At 32.3% G+C, this 27,483-nt stretch overlaps 3 protein-coding genes across 6 annotated transcripts; 2 read left to right on the top strand and 1 right to left on the bottom strand.

Moving 5' to 3' along the window:
• Positions 1-219: 219 nt before the first annotated feature.
• Positions 220-5,565, bottom strand: LOC112749803 (putative cyclic nucleotide-gated ion channel 7). Of its 4 annotated transcripts, XM_025798199.3 has the most exons (8): positions 5,356-5,565; positions 4,819-4,973; positions 3,792-4,371; positions 3,441-3,653; positions 2,710-3,011; positions 2,184-2,295; positions 1,224-1,460; positions 220-1,101 (listed from the first exon to the last, which is right to left on the bottom strand). In XM_025798199.3, the coding sequence occupies exons 2-8, from the start codon at positions 4,875-4,877 to the stop codon at positions 385-387; spliced, it is 2,220 nt and encodes a 739-aa protein (XP_025653984.1). In that variant the 5' UTR covers positions 4,878-4,973; positions 5,356-5,565; the 3' UTR covers positions 220-384. The 4 variants fall into 4 exon arrangements, with proteins under 4 accessions (XP_025653984.1, XP_072074899.1, XP_072074900.1 ...); XM_072218798.1 differs by lacking the exon at positions 5,356-5,565 and having other exon boundaries at positions 4,819-5,003; XM_072218799.1 differs by lacking the exons at positions 4,819-4,973; positions 5,356-5,565 and adding an exon at positions 4,716-4,816.
• Positions 5,566-7,052: 1,487 nt separating this feature from the next.
• Positions 7,053-12,736, top strand: LOC112749804 (probable fucosyltransferase 8). Its single transcript, XM_025798200.3, has 5 exons — positions 7,053-7,318; positions 7,917-8,228; positions 8,791-8,851; positions 10,716-11,623; positions 11,932-12,736. Exons 2-5 carry the CDS (start codon positions 7,938-7,940, stop codon positions 12,544-12,546), a joined length of 1,875 nt encoding a protein of 624 aa, XP_025653985.1. The 5' UTR covers positions 7,053-7,318; positions 7,917-7,937; the 3' UTR covers positions 12,547-12,736.
• Positions 12,737-14,572: 1,836 nt separating this feature from the next.
• Positions 14,573-27,381, top strand: LOC112749808 (uncharacterized). Its single transcript, XM_072217780.1, has 8 exons — positions 14,573-14,687; positions 15,761-15,816; positions 24,207-24,567; positions 24,773-24,974; positions 25,115-25,180; positions 25,284-25,395; positions 25,931-26,103; positions 27,060-27,381. The coding sequence occupies exons 1-4, from the start codon at positions 14,573-14,575 to the stop codon at positions 24,940-24,942; spliced, it is 702 nt and encodes a 233-aa protein (XP_072073881.1). The 3' UTR covers positions 24,943-24,974; positions 25,115-25,180; positions 25,284-25,395; positions 25,931-26,103; positions 27,060-27,381.
• Positions 27,382-27,483: the final 102 nt, after the last annotated feature.

The following is a 27,483-nucleotide window of genomic DNA, read 5'->3' on the forward strand; positions in this document are numbered from 1 at the left end:
CATGAGAGGATTTAACTATGTAGTCCCATAGTTTGATTTGCTAACATGCATAATAAATAGATGATGATTTGAAATGTAATTGTATTTATGCAATCTGCACAAGCAATACTATAGTCTTCATTTCTTGTGACTATCACCATTTAAACTTTTTATCTTTTGTTTATAATTATGACAAGAACTTGATATTGCCATATTAGTTGTAACGTTTCTCCTCTGATATACTAGGAAGCCTAAGCTTATATTGGTGCAGATTTTTTGCCAAAATTTTACATGCCAGACTTTGTTAGCTAACATGTTTACAGCACTTTACAAATGCAAGAAGTCTTACACTGAGAGACTGCAATTGGTCCTCGTTTCTACAAACAGAAAAGAAAAAGATAGAGGTCACTTTGGACCATAATGACTGAAGTCAGGTTCAGATGGTTTTTGAATTCTTCCTAGACTAGTGGAACTACCTGCTTCACGAAGCCTATGACCGTGAAGTACATTCGCGGCAAAGCGTGAAGCATACATGGTTGTGGCAAAGCTAGATGAACTTGAGGAACGTTTAACCAAGGCCTTTGCAGAATCACCACCACTGTCATCAGAATCATAATAATACTCTTCCTCCTGCCTTCTTTGCATGGTGTGTTTCCTCCTCATATACCTCCTCCACGCGGCTTGAATGTAGATAGCGGCCCATGTCCTCCATTGCTGTGAGTAGAACCTGAAGGTATGCTGAACCTGCCTACTATGAATGTATCTAAACTGCGAAGCGACAAACTTAAGCTCCTCGGCTTCCAATGCGAATGCCTCGACCTCATTTATGGCCTTCACTGTCCTAGTAGATGATGGCAAGTTTGCTGCAGCTTTTGGATCTAGTGCCCATGTTAGTAGCTCCTCACCACAGAAGTCTCCTTCTTTGAGAAGCCCTCTGTTAAAGAATCCACTCCTTCCACCATCTGTGGTGACACTCTCTAGGCGTCCACGGATGATGAAGAGCATCTCGTTGACAGGGTCTCCTTCCCTAACTATGTCAGTGCCCTCTGTGTACAGAGTAGGTTTCAGTCGCTCGCATATAGCATCGAGCAGGCGTTCCTCCATGTTAGCAAAGAGAGGAACCTGAGTATACATATCCCATGCACAGGAAGACCAATGAGAAAATGAAGATAAATTCTTAGATTCTGAATTATTTATAACATAACATATCTCAAAAAGCACAAGTTAGTATTCTTAAGACTCACCCTTTTAACCAGATTCAAACAAAGATGCCGTTTGATATCTCTCCTTAAATCTTTTGGAAGGCTCTTCATCAAGCTTTCTTCATCCACGCCTCGGGTATTCAGCCACTTGTATTGATCATAGCGTCTGACTCTTTCCCTTAGTTCTGGAGGAAGCGAGCGATGATGCATCCATAGCTCGGAATCACGTCTTTGGATCCTCATTTCGTCAAGATGAACCGACATTGAGTCAAGGTATGTCTGTTCATTTCCACAATGACACAGATTAGAACTTGCCATGTAAATTTTTTAAAGTACGTTTGATTTTATGACATGAACATGAAATGTTTTAGTGTCCTAAAGCATAAAGATGTTTTGATTCATCTATTGAACATTTCAAAAGATCATCTGCTAACAGTTTAAGTTGAGCAAATAAACACAAACTGCAGCTCCGGTCATTTCACATGGAAGAGAAACATAGAATGAGGTTTGTGGTAATTGTGAATGATATGAATGCACACAGATGAAGTACCTGAGTCCAAGAGTGGTTATGATGAAAACTGTAGTGAACTATTTTCTAGGGAACAAAAAAAGTGCATGGAATTGAAATTCCTCCAATTTTGAATTGGATACCAAATATACATAGAATCTTAAATCATATAAAAAACTTGAAACTAATACCGAAGTTTGTAGAGACCATGTAACAGTTACTAAACCCAACTCTGCCTATGTTACATAGCCGGTCCCAATCCCAAGCTCGGATAAAAGAGGAGGGTTGTGCTAGGCCTTTGACAACTAACATAAAACTTTGTCGAATTTTCATGACATAATACAAATGTCGACTTATCAAGTCAAACAAAGGAGTAGGTCAAACTTAAGCCATGTATCTTTTCCAAGGAAAACTAGTTTTATGTCTCACAAATTTGCATAGCAATAAGCATCCTTAATAAATTGAATATCAATAATGCTTGCTGTGTTGTTCACCTGCATGTTTCCAATCAGAAGTGCGAAAAGGATGAGCCCCATAACAGCTATTGCTATGGAAAACCACACCTCTTTACTGTAGGTGCTGGTTGAAAGCCCTTGGCCAATTGTACTGTCAAACACAAAACAGAAGGAAGCTCAAGCTTGTTAAAAATTTGCCAATGCATATTTAAATTGCAATGATTTTCTCCAATGTTAAATTATATTACATATGACATTCCCTTGATTTGTTATGCCTATATGGATATCCCTTAGGTTACTTATTTTAACTTTACAGGGGAGTCCCTACTGAGATTTGGAAAATCTTTAAGATAATACAATTGTAAGTGCATATTTATCCACCATTATTTATTACATTTGACCTTACACTAAGATAACAAGATCATAGGTTCAAACCACGGAGTTAGCCACTAATGCAGGACAATTTGTGCCAAGATGGCGCATATATATACTATCTAAATTTTCTGAATTCGTCATTGCCTACTGCTTTTGCTAGTTATATAGTGTAGGCAGTGCAACAATTTACCTCAGATTTTGAAGGCCCCACCATAAACAGTAACAGAACTTAGGAAAGACTTCAACAGAAGCAACAATACCACTCTTGATTGCTTGAGCAAAGATTCCATAATTGAACTCACCATCAACAAAGCACTTCTTTACAAGAACATCCTCACTGACATTTTTCCAAGCATCAAACCCTGGGATGTGCTTATTGGTACTTCCACAGTACAAGAAATGACTGTTACATCTATTATCTTCAAGACAAACATTGTTCCAACATGTGTCATTGCGTTCTATGGCAAGTAAGTACCAAACGGAGCCAGTTATCTGGAACAAAGTAGAAGAATGTTCTTAGTAAAACTTTTTACACTGTCAGTCTACGACGTATCAATCATTATGCCTATGTTCTTAGTTTATAAAATCCTAAACCTTTTTTTTCTCATAAACAGTTGAAATGTTGCACTTTTGAGTTGAATCCTTGGATTTATGGATGGAATTAGTATGAAAGGACTAATTCGTCACCATTTTTTGAATGGTGAGAGATGAATTCATCATTTTGAAATCTTGGTGGACGACTTTGTCCTCTATATGGTGACAAATTCTTGATTTAGTAGGCTAGTAGTAGAGATTAGTGGTGATACTTTTGGTGATTCTTGCTATAAACAAGACATCTCTAATTAATTAAAAGTACATATGATGATCAAATGAGGACCCTAAAGAATAATAAGAAGGTTCAATCATGCAACATGCACTTACATGACTAGCTAGCATAAACCAAATCAAATAGTAAATGGCTCCAAGCAGTGCATTTTCTGCAAAAACACCAGCTGTCTTTTTAACTTCCGATGCTAATGGAAGAAACCTTAGAAATCTTGGAAAATATTGCAGGATCACAGTTCTCAACAGTGCCGTTTTTGTACTCAATACCTCTGAATGTCTTGTTTTGTATAGATATTTCCACACTATAATCTGCATTAGAAACATGTAGAAAATGAACCATATTGACAAAGCAATTTTCAAATATAACTAAAATCATCATCAACTTGTATTGAAGTTAGAAGTTTTGTTCAGTAGCCCTTGACATTTCAAAAGGCATGGTTTTCAAACCTGTGGCATAGGAAACACAGACATGAAGTCGATAATGAAATATCGCTGTAAATATCTACTGGCAATTTTTGCAGGATCTATGACAAGTTCACCTCTTCCAAACACACGAGATGAAGGCGCGATATAAGCAGTTCGGAACTGAAAGCTTATGCGCAGGAGATAGATAAAATCCAATACAGTCCTCAGTGCTGCTGTAAAATTCGCCAGCGTGCTATCTATGGCGAGGCAGAATGACTTGACGTTGAAGTAAGGGAGATAGAAGAAGAAAGGGTCAACAGCTACTGAAAAAATGCAGAGGATCTCAAAGAACTTGTTCCAATGGAGAAGGTGCTTGTCTTGAGGATCAAACACTTTCTTCTCTGAAACTTTGAGATCTTCAGGGAACACTGCCCAAGTAGTTACACCAGTTTTCAGTGACCTTCCAAATGTTCTGAGTCCTGCTGATCCTTTCTTCACTCCTAGCCTAAAGGATTGTGACGGATTCTTCCTTGCGCGGCCGCCAACATGGAAGATCGATCTTAGCCTATCCATCAAACTTGGTCTGCCTGAGAATGACATGTTAGAATCAAGATCATCCAACCTGCATTATACACTCTATGTTAGCTTCATTATTGGCCTTTGAATGAATTCGTCACAATGACATAGAGATACTAACAAGAGACACAATTTATTTTTTATTTTTTCTTTCATTATTTCTATCAAATTTTGATAATTATATTTTTCTTCCAAAATTTTTTGTACGGAAAAAATAAAGTAAATTAAACTTTCATAAATTTATTCTAGTTTATCACCAAACAAAATATAAGAACACTAATTTTTGTATCTTGTTCTTAATGTCCTGTTCTCAAAATCAAACGCAATGTAAGAGACTATTTTGTATCACTTTTTTTAGGACCAAAATGGTAGCCTACTCTTAATACTTACCTTGTATCATAACCATGATAATCATGAAACTTTTATGTATGTAAGTAACACGTGTGAACATTTGAAGCAATTGTGTCTTTATTGTGTATAAGAATTTGTGTACCTTACAAACTTCTCCCTCTGGCCTCCAATATACTGTGACTTGTAACCAGTGTCAAACATTTTGAGGAAATTACATAGATACCTCGCCAGGAATTGGTGATCTTCCTAGCAGTTTCCTGTCTTGTTATTATACCAGATAGTTTAGTATCCCATTTCCTGCAATGCAGAGAGAAAGAGAAAAAAAAAAGGTAAGCCAAACATGTTGGAAATTTTTTTTATTTAATTCAAAGAAAACTAATTATGAAAAAAAAAAAGGTGACAAATGGTCCTTAGGAAATAATGTAATTGCTTATTCATCCAAGGCTAGAAACCTATCTATCTAATGTTCATTGGGTTGTGTTCTTATTGATTTGATCATCATAATGCTAATTTCTAAGAATGATTTGTTTAATTTTATTTTATTTTTTCCCTTCAAAGATCCCTAATTTCCATGTTCATATTAAAGGAGAGGTATACATAATCATGTAAATACAATGTTGAAATGCACAATTGAAACAACATTAAATTAGGAAGGTTAAAAAAATAGAGGAAGACTTACTTATGAGAATTTTTAAGGCTTTGATCTGAAGAATCAAGAGAGAAATGACATAAGATGCAGATTGATGAATAAAGAAAAGAATGTTTTTGTTTGTGATGACAAAGGAATTGGAATTAAGGTGGTTTGGTTTGGTTTTTGGAGTAGATTTAGGTAGTTTAGACCGTTATGGTAGTTAGGATTATTGTCCCCGCCATGTATGCATGCCATCACAACCATCACACGTGCTATACTATATTTATTTTTCAGATATCACTCAAGTCTTCTTGCTATTTTACTTATGATATCACAATTGTCTTTTTTTAGTCTTCAAATTTTATAAACGTGACTCGTATTAGTCCTTGGGACAATTTCCGGCACAAAAACGTTAATGAAATTCTGACATGGACAACCAAATGTCATGCTCGAACTTGTAAAACGGCATCGTTTTGGTTTTGGTGCTTAAATAGTTCAAAAACGGCGTTGAAACACTTATTTTAAGAAAAAAAGTTTCAATAAATACTACTTACGATGTTTTTTTAGACTATTAGGGTGTCAAAATAAAAATGACGTCGTTTTACAGAATCAACGTGATATTTGGCTATCCACATCAGCGTTCCGTTAACATTTTTGTGTCGAAAATTAATTTATAGACTAATATGAGTCACATTCGCAAAATTTAAGAATTAAATAGAGGCAATTAAAATTTCAGAGACTAAATTGAGGCTTGTATACAAGTTGATGGACTAAATTGCATACAACTTTATCCGGAATTGTAAAAATCTACACATATTATTATTTAAAGAAAATATGTATATAATCATACAGAAATTAAAACCATATCCGATCCTGACTTTTATATAATAACTTACTAGTAGAAAAGATCTCCTTAGATGTAGAGACTTCAAAATGTATAGTATATTGCTCATAATTTTATATGAAAAAAGGTATATTTTTCATAATCAGTTACTATTATTTGTTTGTTATCAATGTATCACATATATTCATGTTGAAATTAAAAATATATTATGAAATTAAAAAGAATGTATAACTATCAAGGATCTCGCAAATTAGGAAAGATCCTATCACCACCAAAAATTTCCGATGAGGCCAAAAAACACGTTGAAAAATTTATAGCCACTAGAACCTTATCCTTTTTCTGAATGTAATATTTTTGTTATTTTCTTATCATTGGAAATCTCCTTTTTTTTATTGTGTTGATTGATGGTCGGATCTTTTGTATTCATTCTCACATAATCCTATTATATTTTTCTTGGAGTAAAATAACAATTATATTCTCAAAAATTTTAATTTTGGACTAATTATTTTTTTTAAATATTAATTAAGTCTTTTGCGATAATAAATGATAGACATGTATGTCTTTTCGTCAATAGATGATGCGAAACGAAATAGGATTGTCTATGCATTTCGTTATTTACAGTGGTGTGTGTATTCCGTTATTAACAAAACCTTCGTTATTTTTTGAGTTTTCATATAACTTTTATTAGCGACTATTTATTTATCATAAATCCTACCAAAACAGGTAGAGTTCGCTCCAAAAATGGTTGATTATCTTTGTGACAATTTTTTATAAATAAATATGTCACTTTATTTTTTTTTTAAGACATTATTAGTCCTCTGTTTATTATAAAATAAATATCAATATATTTGTACTCCTTTCACACTATAGATATCAATTAGATTAAATGTATTGATAATATGATATACTTAATAGCCTTGACTTTTTTAGTGAGGATATGATTCTCAATGAACATTTCAAGAAAGTAATTGATACCTTCTTAAAACACACAATTTGAATTGCTTAGCCTCAAATTATGCTAAGCCTATTCAAAGGGGAAAAAACAAAGAAAAAGTTGAATCTAGAAACTTATGTATTTTAACAAGGTTGTCTCTGATTATACCCCCCAAAAAAATACTGTCTTTGTGGTGCCTCTGTACAGAACCCCTGAATATTTTCTCCCACAAGGTATTTTTTTTTTTTTTAAATTACGGTCACTAGGACTAATCTGGTTTGAGGAGTTGACTTTTTTCCCATCTCTTTATTGTTTATTCTTCTGTTCTGTAAATGTTTTTTTGATGGATCCTCTTATTTGAGAAGCACACTTATGAGTTAGAATCATATAACATATGTGTTTCACTTAGCTTTATAAATATCCTGTAGATAAATTCCTAAGTTTTGAATAATCATAATCGTGTTGATATAGCATAATTCATGATATATAGTTATATACCCTTTGTTTATTTTTCGAATAAATTCCTTACATAATTCAGAATTGAAATGATATACTCAGATTAAAGCTTCAAGAGTCTAGATTAATTCTATGATGTTCTGTTTATTGGATGATGATGATGATAATAATAATAATAATAATAATAATAAAAATGGTAAGATTATTTTATTTATTATTGAATAATGACATAATCATGATCATATATCTAACAAATAAACCATGCTAAATGTAATGATTTTATATGATTTTTTTAATTACAAATAGAATAATAATACTAAATAAAATATATATTCTTATTGTTCTCATATTTTGATTGATTATTATTTTTGGCAGTAAATATCTAATTTAAGGGCCATGGAAATACTTGATGATGCAATTGACAACATGGGGTTGAGTAACAAAAAAGTTTCAAAGCTTCTACTTGTGCTTTTCATAGCTATTCCTTTGGTTTTCATCACAATTGCCTCAATGTGCAAAATCTCAAATAATTTTCTTCCTTTTGAGGGGTTTCAAAAGGTATTATTAGGAGGAAAATATCAGAATAATAATATTATTAGCATGGAATTGGAAGGAAGAGGAATAGTCCAAAATATGACACATGAGAACTTAGGAGGAGGAGGAGAAGAAAAGAATAATACTATTGAGGTAAGCAACATTGTAAAGTTATAATGTCCTTGTTATTTTTTATATATGATTTTAGTTTAAATAAGTTTTAAATTTCTTGCAAATTTATTTATTTATTTTTTAGTTCTTTGTAATTTTTGTCAAATTCTTTTAAAATTTAAGATATTTTATTTTGGTCTCTATTATTTCCTAAATATTTATGTATTTTGTTTTATGGGTTAATATTTACCAAAGCAAGTTAATAGTAGGTCTAAAATAAATTAGACAATAAACTAAACAAAAATATATGAGTTTTAGATAATAAAAAAAACTTAATTTTAACCCAATAATTTCAACCTATATTTTTTATATCATTTTTATTTTTGGATAAAATTTTAGATATTTGAGGATTGGCCTAAGAAAAACAACTACTTATGGCAAAAATAATCATCTAAAAAATGAAATTGGGTGAATAAGTTGTGTGTGAATCAAAATCAAACTCTCTAAAATTATTAATTAGGAATTTTGATGATACTTTTTTTTTATTTTTAACTTGTAATTCATTCTAAAGTCTAATCTAAACTTAATTAATGGCTAAATTAAGGTATTTCAAGGGAAAGTTCAGAATAATTGCACTGCTTCACAAGGAACAGTAATAGGTGGAGGTTAGTTATATGCTTCTTTTTTTTTTTTCTATTTTTTTCAACTTAAGTTTTTTCGTTTTTATTAACCTTAAGTTTTCGTTCATTATTATATATTGTGTTCTTATGAGGTATAATTATAAAGTACATAAAATTTTGTTAAAACTATAGTACATATTAGATAAGGCACAAATTTAAAAATCGAGAAATAATTTATGATTTAAGATTTATAATAAGTGCTCTTATTTAATATTCACAGTAAGTAAATGGAATAGTAGTAACTTAATTATAAAAATTAAAGTACCAAACTAAGTTGTACATGAATTTTAGAATAAACTCTTTTTTTTAACTCTAATTTATAGAGTTGTAATGGCATTTTATCTCCAAGACAAAACAAATAGATAAAGAAAAAAACAAAAATATTAAAATTTTCTATCTTTATTTATATTTTTACAATTAAATAATTTTTATTTGCTATATTTATATTTTTGTCTCAAAAATTAAGACTCATTCTTAATTTTTTTATTAAATAAAAAATATTACACTCGTTATTAATTAAACAAATTTTAATTCTTTATTTTAAATTAAAACTCATAATTTATTATTTTATTTATTACTTCTAATAATAAATCATTTTTAAGAAGTGTTACAAATAATGTCTAAATACTGCTTATACTTATATATGGTATTAGAAAAAGTATAGGGAATCAATATACTATCTGCCAATTTATTACCAACAATAATTAATTATTATATTTTAAATACATGGAGTAAAGTATCGTTTTTGTTCCCAACGTTTGGGGTAAGTCCTATTTGTGTCCCTAACGTTTAAATCATCCTATTTATATCCTTAACGTTTATAAAAGTGATTCAATATTATCCTACTATCAATTATACTAACAATTCAGATTATATTCTTCAATTATTCTCACTTGGATGTATTCATTCTCAATTAGGTCTCACTTGGATGTGGTTGATTTTAATATTATATCCACTATTTGTGTTTAGATTCAATTATGTCCTTAGAAAAGTGAATTATGTAAATGTTGTAGGAATTAGTTTCAACATTTGATGAGCCATTTTTCGGAGTAGATCATCAATTCTATCCCAGATATTTGTATTCTAACTTCAAGAAGAGATTTTTAAAACTCAAACTAAAGCATTCATGATATGTAATTGACGGCAGGATAACATTAAATCACTTTTACAAACGTTAATGATACAAATATGACGATTCAAATGTTAGGGATACAAATAGGATTTACCCTAAACGTTGGGGACAAAAACGATACTTTACTCTAAATACATGTATAAGGAGACACATCTAGAAAATACATCTATATAAAGACACTTCTATTAGACACAGCCATAAAAAAGATATTTTTATTAGACACATCTACAAAGACACTTTCATTAAGTGCATGTTTGGGCGCCATTATTTTGTTAAAAAAAGATCTTTTTTCAATGAAAAAAGATCTTTTTTTATTTTTTAACGTGTTTGGCAAATTTCTAGTAGTAAAAGTAAAAACACTAGTAAAATAAAAAAAAGATCTTTTTTGAGAAGCTGTAATTTACATCTTTTTTTAAAAGATCTTTTTTTCTTAAAAAAAAAGATGTTTTTCATGTAATAAATAAACCAAAAAGTACTTTTATATTGTTATACCCAAACATAATTGATTGATAAAAAGACCTTTTTACATGAGATATCCAAACATAAAATTACTTTTACTTCTCTATAAGATCTTTTAAAAAAAGATAACTCGAAAAAAGATCTTTTCTTAGAAGCTCACCCAAACAAGCCCTAAATACAGTCATAAATAAAAGTTGAGTTGACAGAAGTTGGTAGAGATAACGGGATTGATGATATTATTGTTCTCTAATTTTTCAGGGCCAAAAAATAATACACAAAAACTTCCAACAAATGATTCAAAAAATTCAACCACACATGACAAATTTCTTGATGGACTTTTAGCTTCTGGATTTGATGAATCAACATGCCTAAGCAGGTATCAATCCCATTTATACCGCAAACCTTCTAATCACAAGCCATCTCCATATTTGATATCTAAACTCAGAAACTATGAAGAATTTCACAAAAGATGTGGACCAAACTCTAGAGCTTACAAAATAGCCATGCAAAAAATAACAACCCTAAGTTCTAAAACACATCATCATCAGCATCATCACAATGATAATGTTGATGCTGCAAAGTGCAAATATCTTGTATGGACACCTGCAAATGGACTGGGAAATCGAATGATTAGCATCGCCGCCGCCTTCCTCTTCGCCGTCCTCACAGACAGAGTTCTGTTGGTAAGATTTGAAGCAGATATGAATGGCCTATTCTGTGAACCATTTCATGGGTCAACTTGGATTTTGCCTATGAATTCACCCTTTTGGAACCATGAGAATGTTGAGACATATCAAAGTATAGTGTTAGCTAAGGTGGACAAAGCTAGAAACTTGACATTGGATCAATTGTTATTGCCTTATGTTCTGTTTATTAATCTACAACATACAAAAGAAGATCCTGAAATCTTTTTTCATTGTGATCATAATCAAGAAGCTCTCAAGAAAGTTATTGTCTTGATTGTTCAATCAGATCAGTACTTTGTGCCTTCTCTGTTCATGACTCCATCTTTTAGTCATGATATGAACAAGATGTTCCTGGAAAAGGATGCCGTTTTCCACCACGTCGGCCGGTACCTTTTCCACCCTTCGAACGAGGCGTGGGGACAAATTAGTAAATTCTATGATGCATACTTGGCGAAAGCAGACGAGAGGATTGGACTACAAGTAAGTAGTGACGGATTCAAAAAATTTTGTTACTAAAAGCATAAAAAAAAATAAAATATATTTTTTTACTATTCAATGTATTATTTATGGTGAAAACTCAGATGCAGTCAATTTCACGTGAAATTGATAGTTGAGAGCCGTTAGATAAAAATTTAGTCAAATCAGTAAAATCATCTAACGGTTCTCAGTTATCAATTTCACGTGAAGTCGACTGCACCTGAATTTCCACAATTATTTATAATAGTAACAAATACGAGATTAGTTAAGACTATAAAAATATTTACATATTGCTGATAAAATATTTGTAGATAAGAGTGTTTAGACCCACTTTCACTCCTCAACAAGCAGTTATGGACTTGCTTTTAAGCTGTGCTACAAGTAACAAGATACTTCCGGAGGTCGATACGCGAAATCCAGCCGGCACGACGGCTTCAAATGTGGGGAGAAACAACCATACTCTAAAGGCTGTTGTTGTGGCATCTTTGTATCCAGAGTATGGTGAAAATTTGAGAAGTATGTACCTTAAAGGACCAACTATTACCGGAGAAGTAATAAGAGTTTATCAACCAAGTCATGAAGAAAAGCAAAAGTTTAATGATAATGTGCACAACATAAAGGCATTGGTGGATATGTATCTACTAAGTTTATGTGATGTGTTGGTGACGTCTTCATTGTCTACTTTTGGGTATGTGGCTCAAGGTTTTGGGGGTTTGAAGCCTTGGTTACTCTATGGGTTGGTAAGTAATGAAACACATTTTCCACCTTGTCTTAGGGACTTGTCACCTGAGCCTTGTTACCATTTTCCACCTCAGCGTCAGTGTAATGGGAACCCCAAAGAACATTTTGCTACTTCCTTCCCACATATGTTTGAATGCAAGGATTATTACCGTGGAGTGAAGCTGGGTGATGGTGTAGTTCATTAATTCTTAATTTCTTATCTAGCTTGTAGTTTCATTTTGTTTTCTCTTTTGTAATATTGTAGGTGTATATTTGTTTACCTTTTTTCTTTTGTTGGTATTTCGATTGAGAATTGTACATTTTATATATTTTAATTTTTGAGTTTGGTTTAAGAATTATAAACCAATAATGTCTCTTAAGGTTAAAGTTAAGCTATGATGTCTAGTTAATTTTGTGATTATTATTTAATCGGTTGACGATTAGAATTTTTCTAAAAAGCTCAAGTATTCATCTATTCTTAATATATAAAAGTAGATACATAAGTTTATCACATTACTTTTAAAACATCTTTTTCTTTCCATTAATTCCATGTCAGTAATATTGCTTACTTGGCAAAATTATTTTAAAATTTTATTTGGCTGTTTTTACAAAAAAAAAAATATCCAGAAAATTTATTTTTCACCTGTTTAAACCTATTTACTTCTAAAATATTATCAATAAAAGTTCTCTTTAATAACAAAAACAAAATAATAATACAAGATTTAAGTTTAATTATTCTAAATTGAAGTACAATATAAAAAATTAAAAATAAGATATCATAAAATTCATAAAATAACAAACTAAAATTCATATCACATTAGGGTTTACTTTCTTAAACTATGCTATTTATATGAAATATGTAGATATGCGAATTTGCGGATCAGATCCGCAGATATCACTTCCATATCCGCAATCTGATCTTACGATAGTGCGGATCGGATAATATCCGCAAAATTCGGATCGGATGCGGATAATTACCGCAGATATGTGGATATTATCCGATCCATGCAGCCCTAGGCACACCATGAACCAAACTTGGCCACGTGTATAGTAGTAACGTGAGCCGTAAGCAAAAATAATTTTGACCTTTGACCGTTACGCGATTAAAACGATGCATTTCGAAACAAGTTAAAAATCAAATCAGACTATCAGAGATTCACTCAGGGATTCACAGGGCGGTGCATAAGTTTTCCGTCACTATCTTTCTTCCCTTCATCGCGTTTAGGGTTTCGGAATTTCGCCCAAGTTTTCAAATTCAACTCAATATCCTCATTTACGGTACGATTTTTTCTTTGTTCTTTGTTTTGTTTTTTCAGTCATTGTACAATATAATTTTTCTTATTTTTGGGATTGAGTGAAAGTTGAAAAGAAAAAGATGTTCTGGTACAGTCGAATTTCATACTTTTCATGTTTGATAAATCATTTCAATTTATGCAAACGGAAGGGTTATTTGGGAAGATAGGAATTCAAAGAGCATCTCTTCTGTATTCTGTTTTACACAGGGCTAAGATTCTGGACATTGTATTTGTGATTTGGTGTATATAATATAGACATTGCCTAAATGCACTTTATTTTTAAAAAAAATAAATATTAGGGTAAATTATATTTTTTATCCCTGAAGTTTGACAAAAGTTTCAAAAATACCCCTAAGTTTTATTTTGTTTCAATTTTGTCCTAAAAGTTTTCGATTTGCATCAAATATACCCCGAACGGCTAATTTTTCAAAAAATTTAAGACCAATTCAACAACAATTTCATAAGAACAACCCTCAACACAAGCAAATCAAGCATAGTTTTCATGCATTATTGTTAGATTGGTCTTAATTTTTTTGAAAATTTAGCCGTTGAGGGTATATTTGATGCAAATCGAAAACTTCTACGACAAAATTGAAACAAAATAAAACTTAAGGGTATTTTTAAAATTTTTGCTAAACTTCAGGGACAAAAAATATACTTTACCCTAAATATTATTACCTTGGTTTGAAAAGATGATCATCAAATTTTGGGGTAATAGGTGATTATAAGGTGAAAATCTAAGCAAGTAACTTCAGGATTTGAACCTCTAATATTGAAGCGTGTAGGTAAAATTCAGATGGTGTCATGAGTTGCAATCAACGGCTTTACTTTTTTGTAAAGATGTTGGGATTCTTTTCTGAATTAAATTGTATGCTTTATTAGTGTAAATGTACTTTGGAAAAACAAAAATGAGTCTGTTTTGGACATTGTATCTAATATGGCGATGTCTGGCAGTGATTTTTGCAGATATTGGATATTTAAACAACAGGAAATTGCTCGAGCCGGTACTGATGGGTATAATCAGAAGTTGCTTCTCATTCATAGCAGGGACAGTCTGTGACATTTATGTGGCTCAAAATTATCAAGTTCCTAACATTACCAAGCTAATTGACACTACCTTGCACAAGGCAAAACAAGTTGAGGAAACATATCGCAAGCCTAAGAAGAAGGGTTCTGATGATGATAACTACGATTAGTTCCCCTATATGGCGCTACTCCAGAATCAGGTTCATATTGCTGTGATGATAATTTCTTCTTTGTTTTGTCTTCCTCAATGATATATAGGGTCAAATAAATTTGTTAACAAAAGTATATGGTATATCGAAATGAATGGAAGAGTGTTAGAGGAGATTTCTTAGCATTTATAAGAGCTTTTTTCACTTTTTTTTAATGGGAAATGTTATCTTTCCTTTGTCTCCCATGTTTGGAATCTTACATTGGAATAACAAATTAAAGAAATGTATAATATACCCATTCATTAATCTTGAATAGATTTTGGGACTGGGCAAGAGATCTATTTTTAAGATTGTCAGAATTATGTAATATACCTGGAGTTTTATGCCTATAAATTTTAATGGTACTTTACCTATTCTTGATATAGTCATCATCTTATTGTGGCTTGTTAATTATACAGTTCCATTGTTGGTGCACAATTTTGACACCAAAATAAAACACTTTTGCGAATAATATTAACAATATATTTAGTTGTAATAATTCACATTATCTCATGGTGTGTCTATCTATGTAATGTTTAATAAACATTCCCATTAGATGTGTTGTCTGCCTGTTTCATCTAACAAATGAGCTTAGATATATATCTTTTTTAAAGCAACTTGGAATTTCCTCTGAAATCATCCCCATGAACTTACATGACTGCAAGAATTAAGGAAACATGGTGCCATGGTGGCTGAATATTTAAGTTACAAACATCTCTCGGTTCATTGATTGATGTGCATTCTTAGTTAAGCTTTAGAGTGTTATTAGGATATCTCCTTTTTACTTGTGGTGGCATGTAAAAATACCTCAAGCATTTAGAGGCTCTATTCTAAAGACAGAACATAAAGTAATATTAGAATTGAATATGTCATTTTTCTTTTCATTTTGAACTTAATTTTGATGAGTTCAGTGTACGAGTCTTACATTGCCATTCAACCACATATTTCTATTGGTAAGATTTTCAAGGTATTGGGTGATTCACTCAAAACACTTCAAATGATTTGGCAAGACAAACTTAAACACCTGTTCAAACTTTTTATTTTTGATAGTGTATCAAAATTAAACCATATGAGTTTGTGTGATAATTTTGGCCAAAATCTGTTGGCGAACACTAGCTAGGTTGCAGGTTTAAATTTGTTGAAGCATTAATCTTATGTTACGAGTTACGGAATTCCCTCCGGGATTGCTGGCATGAAGTCTCAAGACGGTGTGAACTCGAATGTGGGGATCACTTGCATAAAATTTCAAGAAGGCACGAGGAAACTTGAGAACAAAATTGTCTAGTTTGATAACAATCTCTCAAAAGTTACCAACCTCTCTATTGTATAATTTTAGATGGTTCTTGAATGCCATTCATATGCTGCTTGTCACTCGTGGTGACGTGTGAAGATATTTTTCTAAAGTGCCAAGGACAAAAATATCTTAAATCTGTCTTCATTTGTATCTAGTAGTTTTTAGCCTTTATCTTTCTGCAAGTACTAATCTCATGCCGCAGTATTCTCCCAAAATCACTCCCATAAAGTTACAAGGTGATGAAAGTCAAGGAAATGAAGGGGTGAAGCATTTATGCCTCAGTCATAGGGTCATAAGTGTCTTTGGTATACTATGCATTTTAAAATAAGAATAACTCAATTTTTGTCTCTAGTGTTTTCTGCTGTCTATCCCATATTTATCCCTTTGTGGAAACATGATAGTTTAAGGTAAAGGCGGTGACTAGCAATACTTTCGAGATCACTCGCATAAAGTTAAGGTGACGACGGCCGATAATCAACTTATCCAATAAGAAAAAAGGTGATATATGGGCACAAAAACATTAGAGCCTCGGAATCATTCCTCAACGGTTAGTGACTTGCCTCACTCTTCACTTGGACTAGGGTTCTGGAATGCCTTTGCTTTGGTATTTTGGTTTCTAGAAGACCACATTTAAGAGACCTCATCTTGTTATCTCTGAAATAAATATCGATGACAAAATCAAGTTTTCTTTTTAATGTATGATTCCAAAAGCACTTATTAAAAAAATCACTTGTGATAATTTCTTTTCATTTTTAGTTTTATTACAAATAAAGGATCATTTTCTAACTTCAAGAAGTCATCAATTAATTTTTATATATTATATCTTCTATTATTAAATAGAAAAGAAAATTTAGAAGATAGAATTTAAGATAATTTTGTCTTTTTCTTTTGATTGTTTATACTTTCAATAAAATATAATGATTGTCTTAATACTTGTGTAAAATTAAAATGAGACACTTAATATGAAATGGAAATATCTAATAATTATTTATCATTTGTCCCTCGATAAATCTTAATTAAGTTGTCACCTAATCTTATGTTTAATGTACTCTTCTCCACATGAAAAAATAAGTAGGTGAAAATCAAGTATTAATCTCATGCCGCAGTATTCCCTTGATATCACTCGCATAAAGTTACAAGGTGATGAAAGTCACGGAAATCAAGGGGTGAAGCATTTATGCCTCAAGGGATGAAGCATTTCTGCAATTACTAATCTCATGCCGCAGTATTCCCCTGATATCACTCGCATAAAGTTACAAGGTGATGAAAGTCAAGGAAATCAAGGGGTGAAGCATTTATGCCTCATAGTCATAGGGTCATAGTTTAAGCTTTCAAATGTCTTTGGTATACTATGCATCTTAAAATAAAAATAACTCAATTTTTGTCTCTAGTGTTTTCTGCTGACTATCCCATGTTTACCCCTTTGTGGAAACATGATATTTTAAGGTAAATCTGGAATCACAAATTGGATGAAACAGAGCACATGGGACCTTGGGCATGGGCCAAAACCTGGAACTAAAATTACCATAAAACGTAATACTTGCAAGCTTTTTTTTTTTGTCAGATGGATTGAACAACCTCCGATCCTAAGTACCACACAACAAACCCAAACACTCTTCACATTTAACCTCACGGTATGGGTTTTCCTTCGAAATCACTCGCATAAAGTTAAGGTCAATCTCATAAAGTTAAGGTGGCGATTGGCGATACTTTCGAGATCACTCGCATAAAGTTAAGGTCAATCTTATAAAGTTAAGACGGCGACTGGCGATACTTTCGAAATCACTCGCATAAAGTTAAGGTGGTGCAACTTGTCCAACAGAAAAAAAGGTGACATATGGGCACAAAAATATTAGAGCCTCGGAATCATTCCTCAACGGTTAGTGACTTGCCTAACTCTTTACTTGGGCTAGGGTTCTTGCCTCACTCTTCACTTGGACTAGGGTTCAGGAATACCTTTCGTTTGGTATTTTAGTTTCTAGAAGACCACATTTAAGAGACCTCATCTTATTATCTCTGAAATAAATATCGATGACAAAATCAAATTTTCTTTTTAATGTATGATTCCAAAAGCACTCAATAAAAAAAATCACTTGTGATCTATTCCTTCAATTTCTTTTCATTTTTAATTTTGTAACAAATAAAGTATCATTTTCTAATTTCAAGAATTCATCAATTATTTTTTATAAATTATATCTTCTATTATTAGATAGAAAGAAAAATTTAGAGGATAGAATTTGGGATAATTTTGTCTTAGGGACTTGTCACCTGAGCCTTGTTACCATTTTCCACCTCAGTATCAGTGTAGTGGGAACTCCAAAGAACATTTTGCTATTTCTTTTCCACATATGTTTGAATGTAAGGATTATTACCGTGGAGTGAAGCTGGGTGATGGTGTAGTGCATTAATTTTAATTTCTTATCTAACTTGTAGTTTCATTTTCTTTTCTTCTTTTGTAATATTGTAGGTGTATATTTATTTACCTTTTTTTGTTGGTATTTCAATTGAGAATTGTACATTTTATATATTTTAATTTTTAAGTTTGGTTTAAGAATTATAAACCAATGATGTCTCTTAAGGTTAAAGTTAAGCTATGATGTCTAGTTAATTTTGTGATTATTATTTAATCGGTTGACAATTAGAATTTTTCTATACAGTTAAGGTATTCATTGGTACAAAATAATTAAAGGTAGAAATTCAGATGCAGTCAATTTTATGTGAAGTTGAAAAATATAGTCAAATCGGTCAAATTATTTAATGGTTTTCAATTATCAACTTCACGTGAAGTTGACTGCACATGACTTTTCATCATAATAAAATAAGTTGCAATATGAAGTTATGAACCACCAATTATAAAATATATTGTATTTCCATAATTAAAGATATAATTTATAAAAACTAAATAAATAAAAGAAAAAGTGATCTTGACGCTGATGGAGCATGGGTGATCAAGCAGAGAAAAGGTATTATAGTGCACCCCCGATAAATTGGCACACCATGAACCAAACTTGGCCACGTGTATAGTAACGTGCACTGCAAGTAAAAATAGTTTTGACTTTTTGACCGTTACACGATTAAAACGGTGGGTAATTTTTTTAGTTATGGAAGTTTAAAATGTGTTATGCTCAACTGTAAAAAAATATTGTGTTTTTTATGGATAAGGAGATAATTTTTTTTTTAAAATTGAAATTCACAAATCGAAGGACCAGTTTTGTTTTGGAAATAAAACTTAGGGTCATATTTGGGATAATAGAGAAATCTGAGTCTCAGATTTGTGTGGACTGAAGTTTTTTTTAAGGAATATGCAAATCGGTCAGTCAATTTTGTTAAAAAAAAAAAATCACAAATCACCTTCAGATTTGTGACCATCCATACCAAAAAAAAAATGAGGAAGTATAGAGAGCCAATGGAATATTTGTACAATGTGTACAACGGGGTTTAGAGATGTTCGATTCAGTATTAGAGATATAACCATTAGTGTTATCTTTTTCTATCAGCTTAAATTTTTGGATGAGTGGTTTCATAACATGGTATCAGAGCTCTAGAGATGGTTATTCTAAATAGTATAGGTAATGTTCATTTTATTCATATTGGGCCAAAGATTTAACCCATTGTATACATTGTACACTTAGACCATTGACTCCTTAGCAGTACTAAAAAAAAATACACCAACTCTCCACATTATTTAAAAACATCACCACAATCTCAATATTAAAAATAAAAAGTTCTAAAACGGTGCGTTTCGAAACAAGTTGAAGATCAAATCAGACTATCAGAGATTCACTCAGGGATTCACAGGGCGGTGCATAAATTTTCCGTTACTATCTTTCTTTCCTTCATCGCGTTTAGGGTTTCGTAATTTCGCCCAAGTTTTCAAATTTAACTCAATATCCTCAGCTACGGTACGGTTTTTTCTTTGTTCCTTGTTTTGTTTTTTCAGTCATTGTACAGTATAATTTTTCTTATTTTTGGGATTGAGTGAAAGTCAAAAAGAAAAAGATGTTCTGGTACAGTCGAATTTCATGCTTTTCATGCTTGATAAACCATTTCAATTTATGCAAATGGAAGGGTTATTTGGGAAGATAGGGATTCAAAGAACATCTCTTCTGTATTCTGTTTTACGTAGGGCTAAGAGGACATTGTATTTGTGATTTGGTTTATATAGTATAGATATTGTCTAAATACACTTTATTTAAAAAAAAAACAAATATTATTATCTTGGTTTGTAAAGATGATCATGAAATTTTGGGATAATAGGTGATTATAAGGTTAAAATCTCACAAGCAACTTCAGGATTTAAACCTCTAATATTGAAGCGTGTAGGTAAAATTCAGATGGTATCATGAGTTGCACTCAAGGGCTTTACTTTTTTGTAAAGATGTTGGGATTTTTTTCTGAATTAAATTGTATGTTTTATTAGTGTAAATGTACTTTGGAGAATAAAAAATGAGCCTGTTTTGGACATTGTATATGATATGGTGATTTCTGGCAGTGATTCTTGCCGATATTGGATATTTAAATAGCAGGAAATCGCTTGAGCCGGTACTGATGGGTATAATAGGAGTTGCTTCTCATTCATAGCAGGGACAGTCTGTGATATTTTTGTAGCTCTAAATTATCAAGTTCCTAACATTACCAAGCTAATTGACACTACCTTGCACAAGGCAAAGCAAGTTGAGAAAATATATCGCAAGCCTAACAAGAAGGGTTTAGGGTTTAGGGTTTCGGATAAGGGTTGTGATGATGATAACTACCACTACAAGAAAATGGAACATTTGTAACAAAAATTTTGTAACAAATTTAAAATTGTTACAAAAAATTATTTTTTTATAACAAAAATTAGTAATTGTTACATAATAATAATGTTTTGTATCAACAATACAATTTGTTACAAAACGTTTTGATATTTTGTAATGACTTGGTTTTTTTTATTACAAATTATATTGACTTTTGCAACGAATCAGTGTTTTGTTGCAAAAATTTATAATATTTTGTAATAAAAGATGAAGTTCTTGCAAAAGTTCAAAATATTTTGTAGCAAAATATCCATTTACTTCAAAAACTCCAATTATTTTGTAACAAAAAATTAATTTGTCATAAAATTCAATATTGTTTGTAACAAATTATTTGTTTGTCACAAAATATAAAAAGTTTTGTAACTATAAAACTTATTTTAAAATGTTAAAATCTTTAAGATAATTTTATTTTATTTCAAAAATTGTATTTTTTTAAAATATTATTTGTATTAATTAATTATTTTTTATAAAAAATTAAAGATTAAATGATTAATTTTTAAAAAGGTATATATTATTTTATATTTTTTATAAAATTAATATATAATTTTTACTAATATTTAAGTCTTAAATGTTAACAAAAAATTAATTTTTTAAATTAAAAAAATTAATTGTTAAACATAAATAAAAATAGTTAAAATTTAAAAATAAAAACAAATATAAAAAGTTAAAACTCTAATTCTAACTCTCACTTTCACTCTTTATTCTGTTGTTCGTCGCGCTTGTCCACTCTCACTATCTTCATGGCTCCACCTCTCACACTTAATGTCACCATTCTTTTCTACTCTAATATAAATTTATAACAAATATTATTTTTTGTTTCATTAACACTCTAATATTTAATATATTTTTACACTTAAAGAATTTTTGAAAAACTCACTTAAAAGCAAAATATAGGGCTCTAATTTTTTTTATCCCTCTACTAATTCTAAACCTACTATAACCCAACACTTATCATTAAATCGGTAAAACTTTCAATTGTTAAAAAATAAATAATAAATTATCTATGATTTATTATAATTATTCATGGTTTTATTTAAAAAAAAATATTTACTAAAAAATAATTAAATTAAAGTTATAAAATTTTAAATTTAAAATTAATTAAAATTTATATAATTTTCATAAATATTTAGATATTTTTTATTTAAAATCTTTAGTAATTTAATTACTACTAATTTTATTAAAAATACTTATTCTGTACCTTAATTTTCATTCGGTGATTGAAAAAGTGAGGGGAAGATTAGCTAATTGGAAAGGAAGGCTTCTAAATAAAGCAGGGAGACTTTGCCAGATCAATTCTGTTGCAGCATCCATTCCTGTCTATCATATGCAGGTATCTTTTTTTTCAAATTGGGTTTGCGATAAATTATCTTCTATGATGAGACAGTTCCTTTGGAAGAGTCAAGTTGATGGTAAAGGTCTTTCTCTTGTTAATTGGAGGACCGTGATCACTCCAAAAAAATTTGGTGGCATGGGTGTTAGAGATCCTGCGTGTGTTAATATATCTTTACTTGGTAAATTGGTGTGGCAACTTTTTCATTGTCAGGACAAGCCTTGGGTTGCTCTATTGAGGGCGAAGTATATGAGGAATGAGGGAGTTTTAGATGGCCCTATCCCTTGCAATGCTTCTCATGTTTGGAAGAGTATCTCAAAGGCTTTTGGTGCTCTTAAGGATGCCTTCTCTTGGTGCGTTGGGTCACTTGATCAATCTTTTTGGTTTGACAATTGGAGTATTGAGGGTCCAATTGCTCAAGATGTCCCTTTTGTACATATATCTGACTCTGATTTAACTATTAGAGACGTTTGGAAAGATGGTCAATGGAATCTTCATGATATTTTCTCTATCATTCCAGAAGATGTCAAACAGCGTTTGAATGCTTATAATCCAGATTTGAATGCTGGAGAGAGTTCGGGTTGGTCGTGGGGTGTGTCATCTTCTAGACTTTACTCAGCTAGGAGTGGGTACAGTTGGCTAGCCAAAAGAAAGTTTGACTGGAATGAGCATGATAATTGGTTGTGGATATGGCGACTGCATATTCCTGAGAAGTACAAGTTCTTGATTTGGCTCAGTCTTCATAATGCTATTCCTACGGCAGAGTTTCGTTTGGGTCGTGGTTTAGCTTTATCTAGCACCTGTCATCGATGTCAGAATGGTTCTGAATCAATTCTTCATTGTCTTCGGGAGTGCCCTAGTGCCAAGGAGGTCTGGAACCTTTTAGGCCTGTATTCAGATAACTCGAATTTACATGATTGGCTCTATAGAGGTGCAAGGAGTGAAAATATTTTTCTTTTCTTTTCGACCATCTGGTGGATTTGGAGAAGCAGGAACCATGACTTATTTAATATAGATGATTCATGGAGTGCTAGTAAAGTGGTGAGTTTGATTCGTAGTTCAGTAAGGGAGTTTCACACTATTTTTGCTATGCATCAATCTCTGTCTCCTCCTTCACTTTGTTTGCATTGGGTTCCACCTCCAGTTTATTCTGTTAAATTGAATTGTGATGCTAGTTGGTTTGCTCCTTCTGGCTATGCTGGTTTTGGTTGTATCATTCGCAATCCTGATGGATGTTGGTTGAAAGGTTGCACTGGGAAAGTCGAAGTGTGCAGTGTTCTTTTTGCTGAATTGTATGCAATTTGGAGAGGCTTACTTCTTGCTTGGGAGAGTGGATTTCGTGAGGTTATTTGTGAAACAGACTGTTTAGAAGCTCTTTTCTTGGTAAACCAAAGAATGCTTGGTAAAGATATTCCGGAATGGAATTTGGCAAAACATATACAGGAGGTTATGAATTGGAATTGGAGAGTCTCTATTCTTTTAATTCAGAGGACTGCAAATAATGTTGCAGATTGTATGGCTAAAGCAGCTGCTTCTGTCGCGGACATTCACTCGAATTGGAGCCAACCATGGAGTGAGTTTCAACAACTAATAGATTTAAATATATCTCTAGCCAATTAATTTGGTTTTATCTCTTTTTTTTCTTTCTTTTCTATTTAGTCACAAAAAAAAATAAAAACCTAACTAACCCTCACCCTCGCCTTTTTTATTTTTTCCCAGCCGCCTCACACACAAACACTCAGACCCTAAACCATACACACACGAAACGGAAAGAAAAGGAAAGAGGGGGGAAGAAGGAGAAGGAAGGAGAGGGGGAAAAGGGGAGACGGCGGCTGTGGATGTCACTGCCACCGTCGCCGCCGTCTTGTCGCTGTCGGGAGAGTAATAACGTGAGGGAAGAGAGAGACGAGCTCGCGAGGGAGTAGCGTCGCTGCCAGTGGAGGGGAGCCTGGCTGTCCTCGTCACTGCCAGCTCCGTCGCCGTCGTCACCATTGGAGCTGCGCGAAGCCGTCGTCGCCGTTGTCACCATCGATGCTTCTCGTTGTCGTTTGTGGGTTGTCGCCTCTTCTGCTTCTGCTGTCACGCTGTCGTCTGCCCCTCTGGACATCGCTGCTTTTGAATCGTGTCCTGTCACTCGGATATGCTGCAAGAAGCTATCAGAAAGTGGCATTGATGAGAAGAAGCACAAACCCTCCACCAGCAATACCGCTGCCTCTAAATCCAAGGACGGAATGGAAGATTACAATTTTGCTATGAAGAGGATGATGAGGAATCCTTATGAGTATCACCACGATCTGGGTTAGTTTCCTCTTTTTTCCCTCTTTGTTAGTTGACTGACAACTGTTTGATATAATAATGGGTTTCCTTTGTTAATTACTTGCATTTTGTATAAGGTGCTAGAAGGAACAGTTAGTGCTGTATTAATTTGGGGCTATTATATAAAATGCATAGCACAGTAATATGATTTCTGCTGCTGATGCAATCTGTGATTGATTTATTTCAGGTTTGAATTACACACTTATAACTGACAATCTCATTGTGGGATCCCAACCACAGAAACATGAAGACATCGATCACCTCAGGAAGGAAGAGGGTGTGACATACATTCTGAATTTGCAGCAAGATAAGGATGTAGAATATTGGGGAAGCCTGCATTTCAGTCAATTTTGTTGAGAAAATAGACTCCCACTCTGAATTTTATGAAAGTATATACAACAATGGCCAACTTATCTTGCATAATGGCATTGTCATGAGATAGAAATTTTAATTTTTCCTATCTGGTTAATACATTGTGAAAAAACATCAACACTTGATGGATTTATATGAATTCATCTTGTTTTTGCAGATCAAGAGTGGTTCCTCCACTGAGTTTCTCAATCATTTCCAAAATTTCCCTGCTTGGGGTCATAGGGTAAGTTAACTATTCCTATATATACCCTTTTCTTTGAGTTGACTATTGGAATTCACCATCATTAAGGCTCTTTTCACCCTTAATTGTTGTGAATTTTTTGCAGATGTTCATCACAGATGCTGGGCTATGCTGGAATTAGTTACAGTAATCCCACTTTCCTCAGCTATCAGTAACCTCATTCCTGCTTTCACCTTCATACTTGCTATCATTTGCAGGTTCCTTTCTCTTTCTCAATTTATGGATTTATTTGACAAAATTCTAACCTGTACAATCATCATTTGCTGCTCAAAGGTGTTTCAAAGAAGAAGAAAAATGAAAACAAAAATGCTCAGAAGATAATAAAAATCAGTCCAAGTCAAATCAAAGTTATCTTATTTTGTATTTATTAATTACAGTTGGAATAAATGATCAATATTACATATATAAGTGATGTAATTAATAATTTCTTTCTGAATCACTATCTTAGTATCTTACCCTATTATCCATTCTTGTTCTGTGTTTTGTTTGTTTTTCACAATGCTATTACTACCACAACTTAAGGATGGAAAAGATAGATGTAAAAACTAGAACAACCCAAGCTAAAATTGTGGGAAGCATAATATCAATAGGAGGTGCATTTATAGTGACATTCACATATGGTTAGAAAACCTTTTTCTGAAAGAGTTGTAAGTTTGTTAAATGCTTTGCTTGCTTTTCTGAGATTGGATTATAATTCATAGCTTGATATATTTTATAAATCTATTTTATTAGGCAATATAGACTTTGATCCAAACTCCTTGCAAAATATTCTACCTAAAGCAGTCTTATCATTGGAATGGACAATCTCAGAGGGAAAATGAAGAGTTTATGTGCATTGTACTGCTGGACTTGGGAGAACACCAGGGGTGGCAATAGCTTATTTGTTCTGATTCTATGACATGAATGTGAGTTCTAAACCTCCACCTATCTTTGATTCAAGAAATGATTATCAAATTTGATATTGTTAAGTGTAATATACGATTAGTTCCCCTATATGGCGCTACTCCAGAATCAGGTTCATATTGCTGTGATGATAATTTCTTCTTTGTTTTGTCTTCCTCAATGATATTTAGGGTCAAATAAATTTGTTAACAAAAGTATATGGTATATCGAAATGAATGGAAGAGTGTTAGAGGAGATTTCTTAGCATTTATAAGAGCTTTTTTCACTTTTTTTTTAATGGGAAATGTTATCTTTCCTTATTAACTATATATTTAGTTATGTTGATGCACCTATAGTTGTAATAATTCACATTATCTCATGGTGTGTCTATCTATGTAATGTTTAATAAACATTCCCATTAGATTTGTCATCTGCCTGTTTCATCTAACAAATGAGCTTAGATATATATCTTTTTTAAAGCAACTTGGAATTTCCTCTGAAATCATCCCCATGAACTTACATGACTGCAAGAATTAAGGAAACATGGTGGCTGAATATTTAAGTTACAAACATCTCTCGGTTCATTGATTGATGTGCATTCTTAGTTAAGCTTTAGAGTGTTATTAGGATATCTCCTTTTTACTTGTGGTGGCATGTAAAAATACCTCAAGCATTTAGAGGCTCTATTCTAAAGACAACATAAAGTAATATCAGAATTGAATGTCATTTTTCTTTTCATTTTGAACTTAATTTTGATGAGTTCAGTGTACGAGTCTTACATTGCCATTCAACCACATATTTCTATTGGTAAGATTTTCAAGGTATTGGGTGATTCACTCAAAACACTTCAAATGATTTGGCAAGACAAACTTGAACACCTGTTCAAACTTTTTATTTTTGATAGTGCATCAAAATTAAACCATACGAGTGTGTGATAATTTTGGCCAAAATCTGTTTGTGAACACTAGCTAGATTGCAGGTTTAAATAGGTTGCAGCTTTAAATTTGTTGAAGCATTAATCTTATGTTACGGGTTACGGAATTCCCTCCGGGATTGCCGGCATGAAGTCTCAAGACGGTGTGAACTCGAATGTGGGGATCACTTGCATGAAGTTTCAAGAAGGCACGAATTAAGGAAACTTGAGAACAAAATTGTCTAGTTTCATAACAATCTCTCAACAGTTACCAACCTCTATTGTATAATTTTAGATGGTTCTTGAATGCCATTCACATTCTGCTTGTCACTCGTGGTGACGTGTGAAGATATTTTTCTAAAGTGCCAAGGACAAAAATATCTTAAAACGGTCTTCATTTATATCTAGTAGTTTTTAGCCTTTATCTTTTTGCAAGTACTAATCTCATGCCGCAGTATTCCCCCGAGATCACTCCCATAAAGTTACAAGG

This window comes from Arachis hypogaea, chromosome 15 (assembly GCF_003086295.3).
Source record: "Arachis hypogaea cultivar Tifrunner chromosome 15, arahy.Tifrunner.gnm2.J5K5, whole genome shotgun sequence".
NCBI lineage: Eukaryota > Viridiplantae > Streptophyta > Magnoliopsida > Fabales > Fabaceae > Arachis > Arachis hypogaea.

Bases quoted from the DNA above. Each gene is read 5' to 3' on its own strand.
- LOC112749803 (XM_025798199.3), bottom strand. From the start codon at position 4,877: ATGTTTGACACTGGTTACAAGTCACAGTATATTGGAGGCCAGAGGGAG. The intron at 3,012-3,440 runs GTAAGTGCATGT...ACTTTGTTCCAG, and splicing joins GGTTTATGCTAGCTAGTCAT to ATAACTGGCTCCGTTTGGTA. The intron at 2,296-2,709 runs GTAAATTGTTGC...TGTGTTTGACAG, and splicing joins TGGGGCCTTCAAAATCTGAG to TACAATTGGCCAAGGGCTTT.
- LOC112749804 (XM_025798200.3), top strand. From the start codon at position 7,938: ATGGAAATACTTGATGATGCAATTGACAACATGGGGTTGAGTAACAAA. The intron at 8,229-8,790 runs GTAAGCAACATT...GGCTAAATTAAG, and splicing joins AAAAGAATAATACTATTGAG to GTATTTCAAGGGAAAGTTCA. The intron at 11,624-11,931 runs GTAAGTAGTGAC...AAATATTTGTAG, and splicing joins ACGAGAGGATTGGACTACAA to ATAAGAGTGTTTAGACCCAC.
- LOC112749808 (XM_072217780.1), top strand. From the start codon at position 14,573: ATGGCGATGTCTGGCAGTGATTTTTGCAGATATTGGATATTTAAACAA. The intron at 14,688-15,760 runs GTCTGTGACATT...TGATGAGTTCAG, and splicing joins TCTCATTCATAGCAGGGACA to TGTACGAGTCTTACATTGCC. The intron at 15,817-24,206 runs GTATTGGGTGAT...CGTCGCTGCCAG, and splicing joins CTATTGGTAAGATTTTCAAG to TGGAGGGGAGCCTGGCTGTC.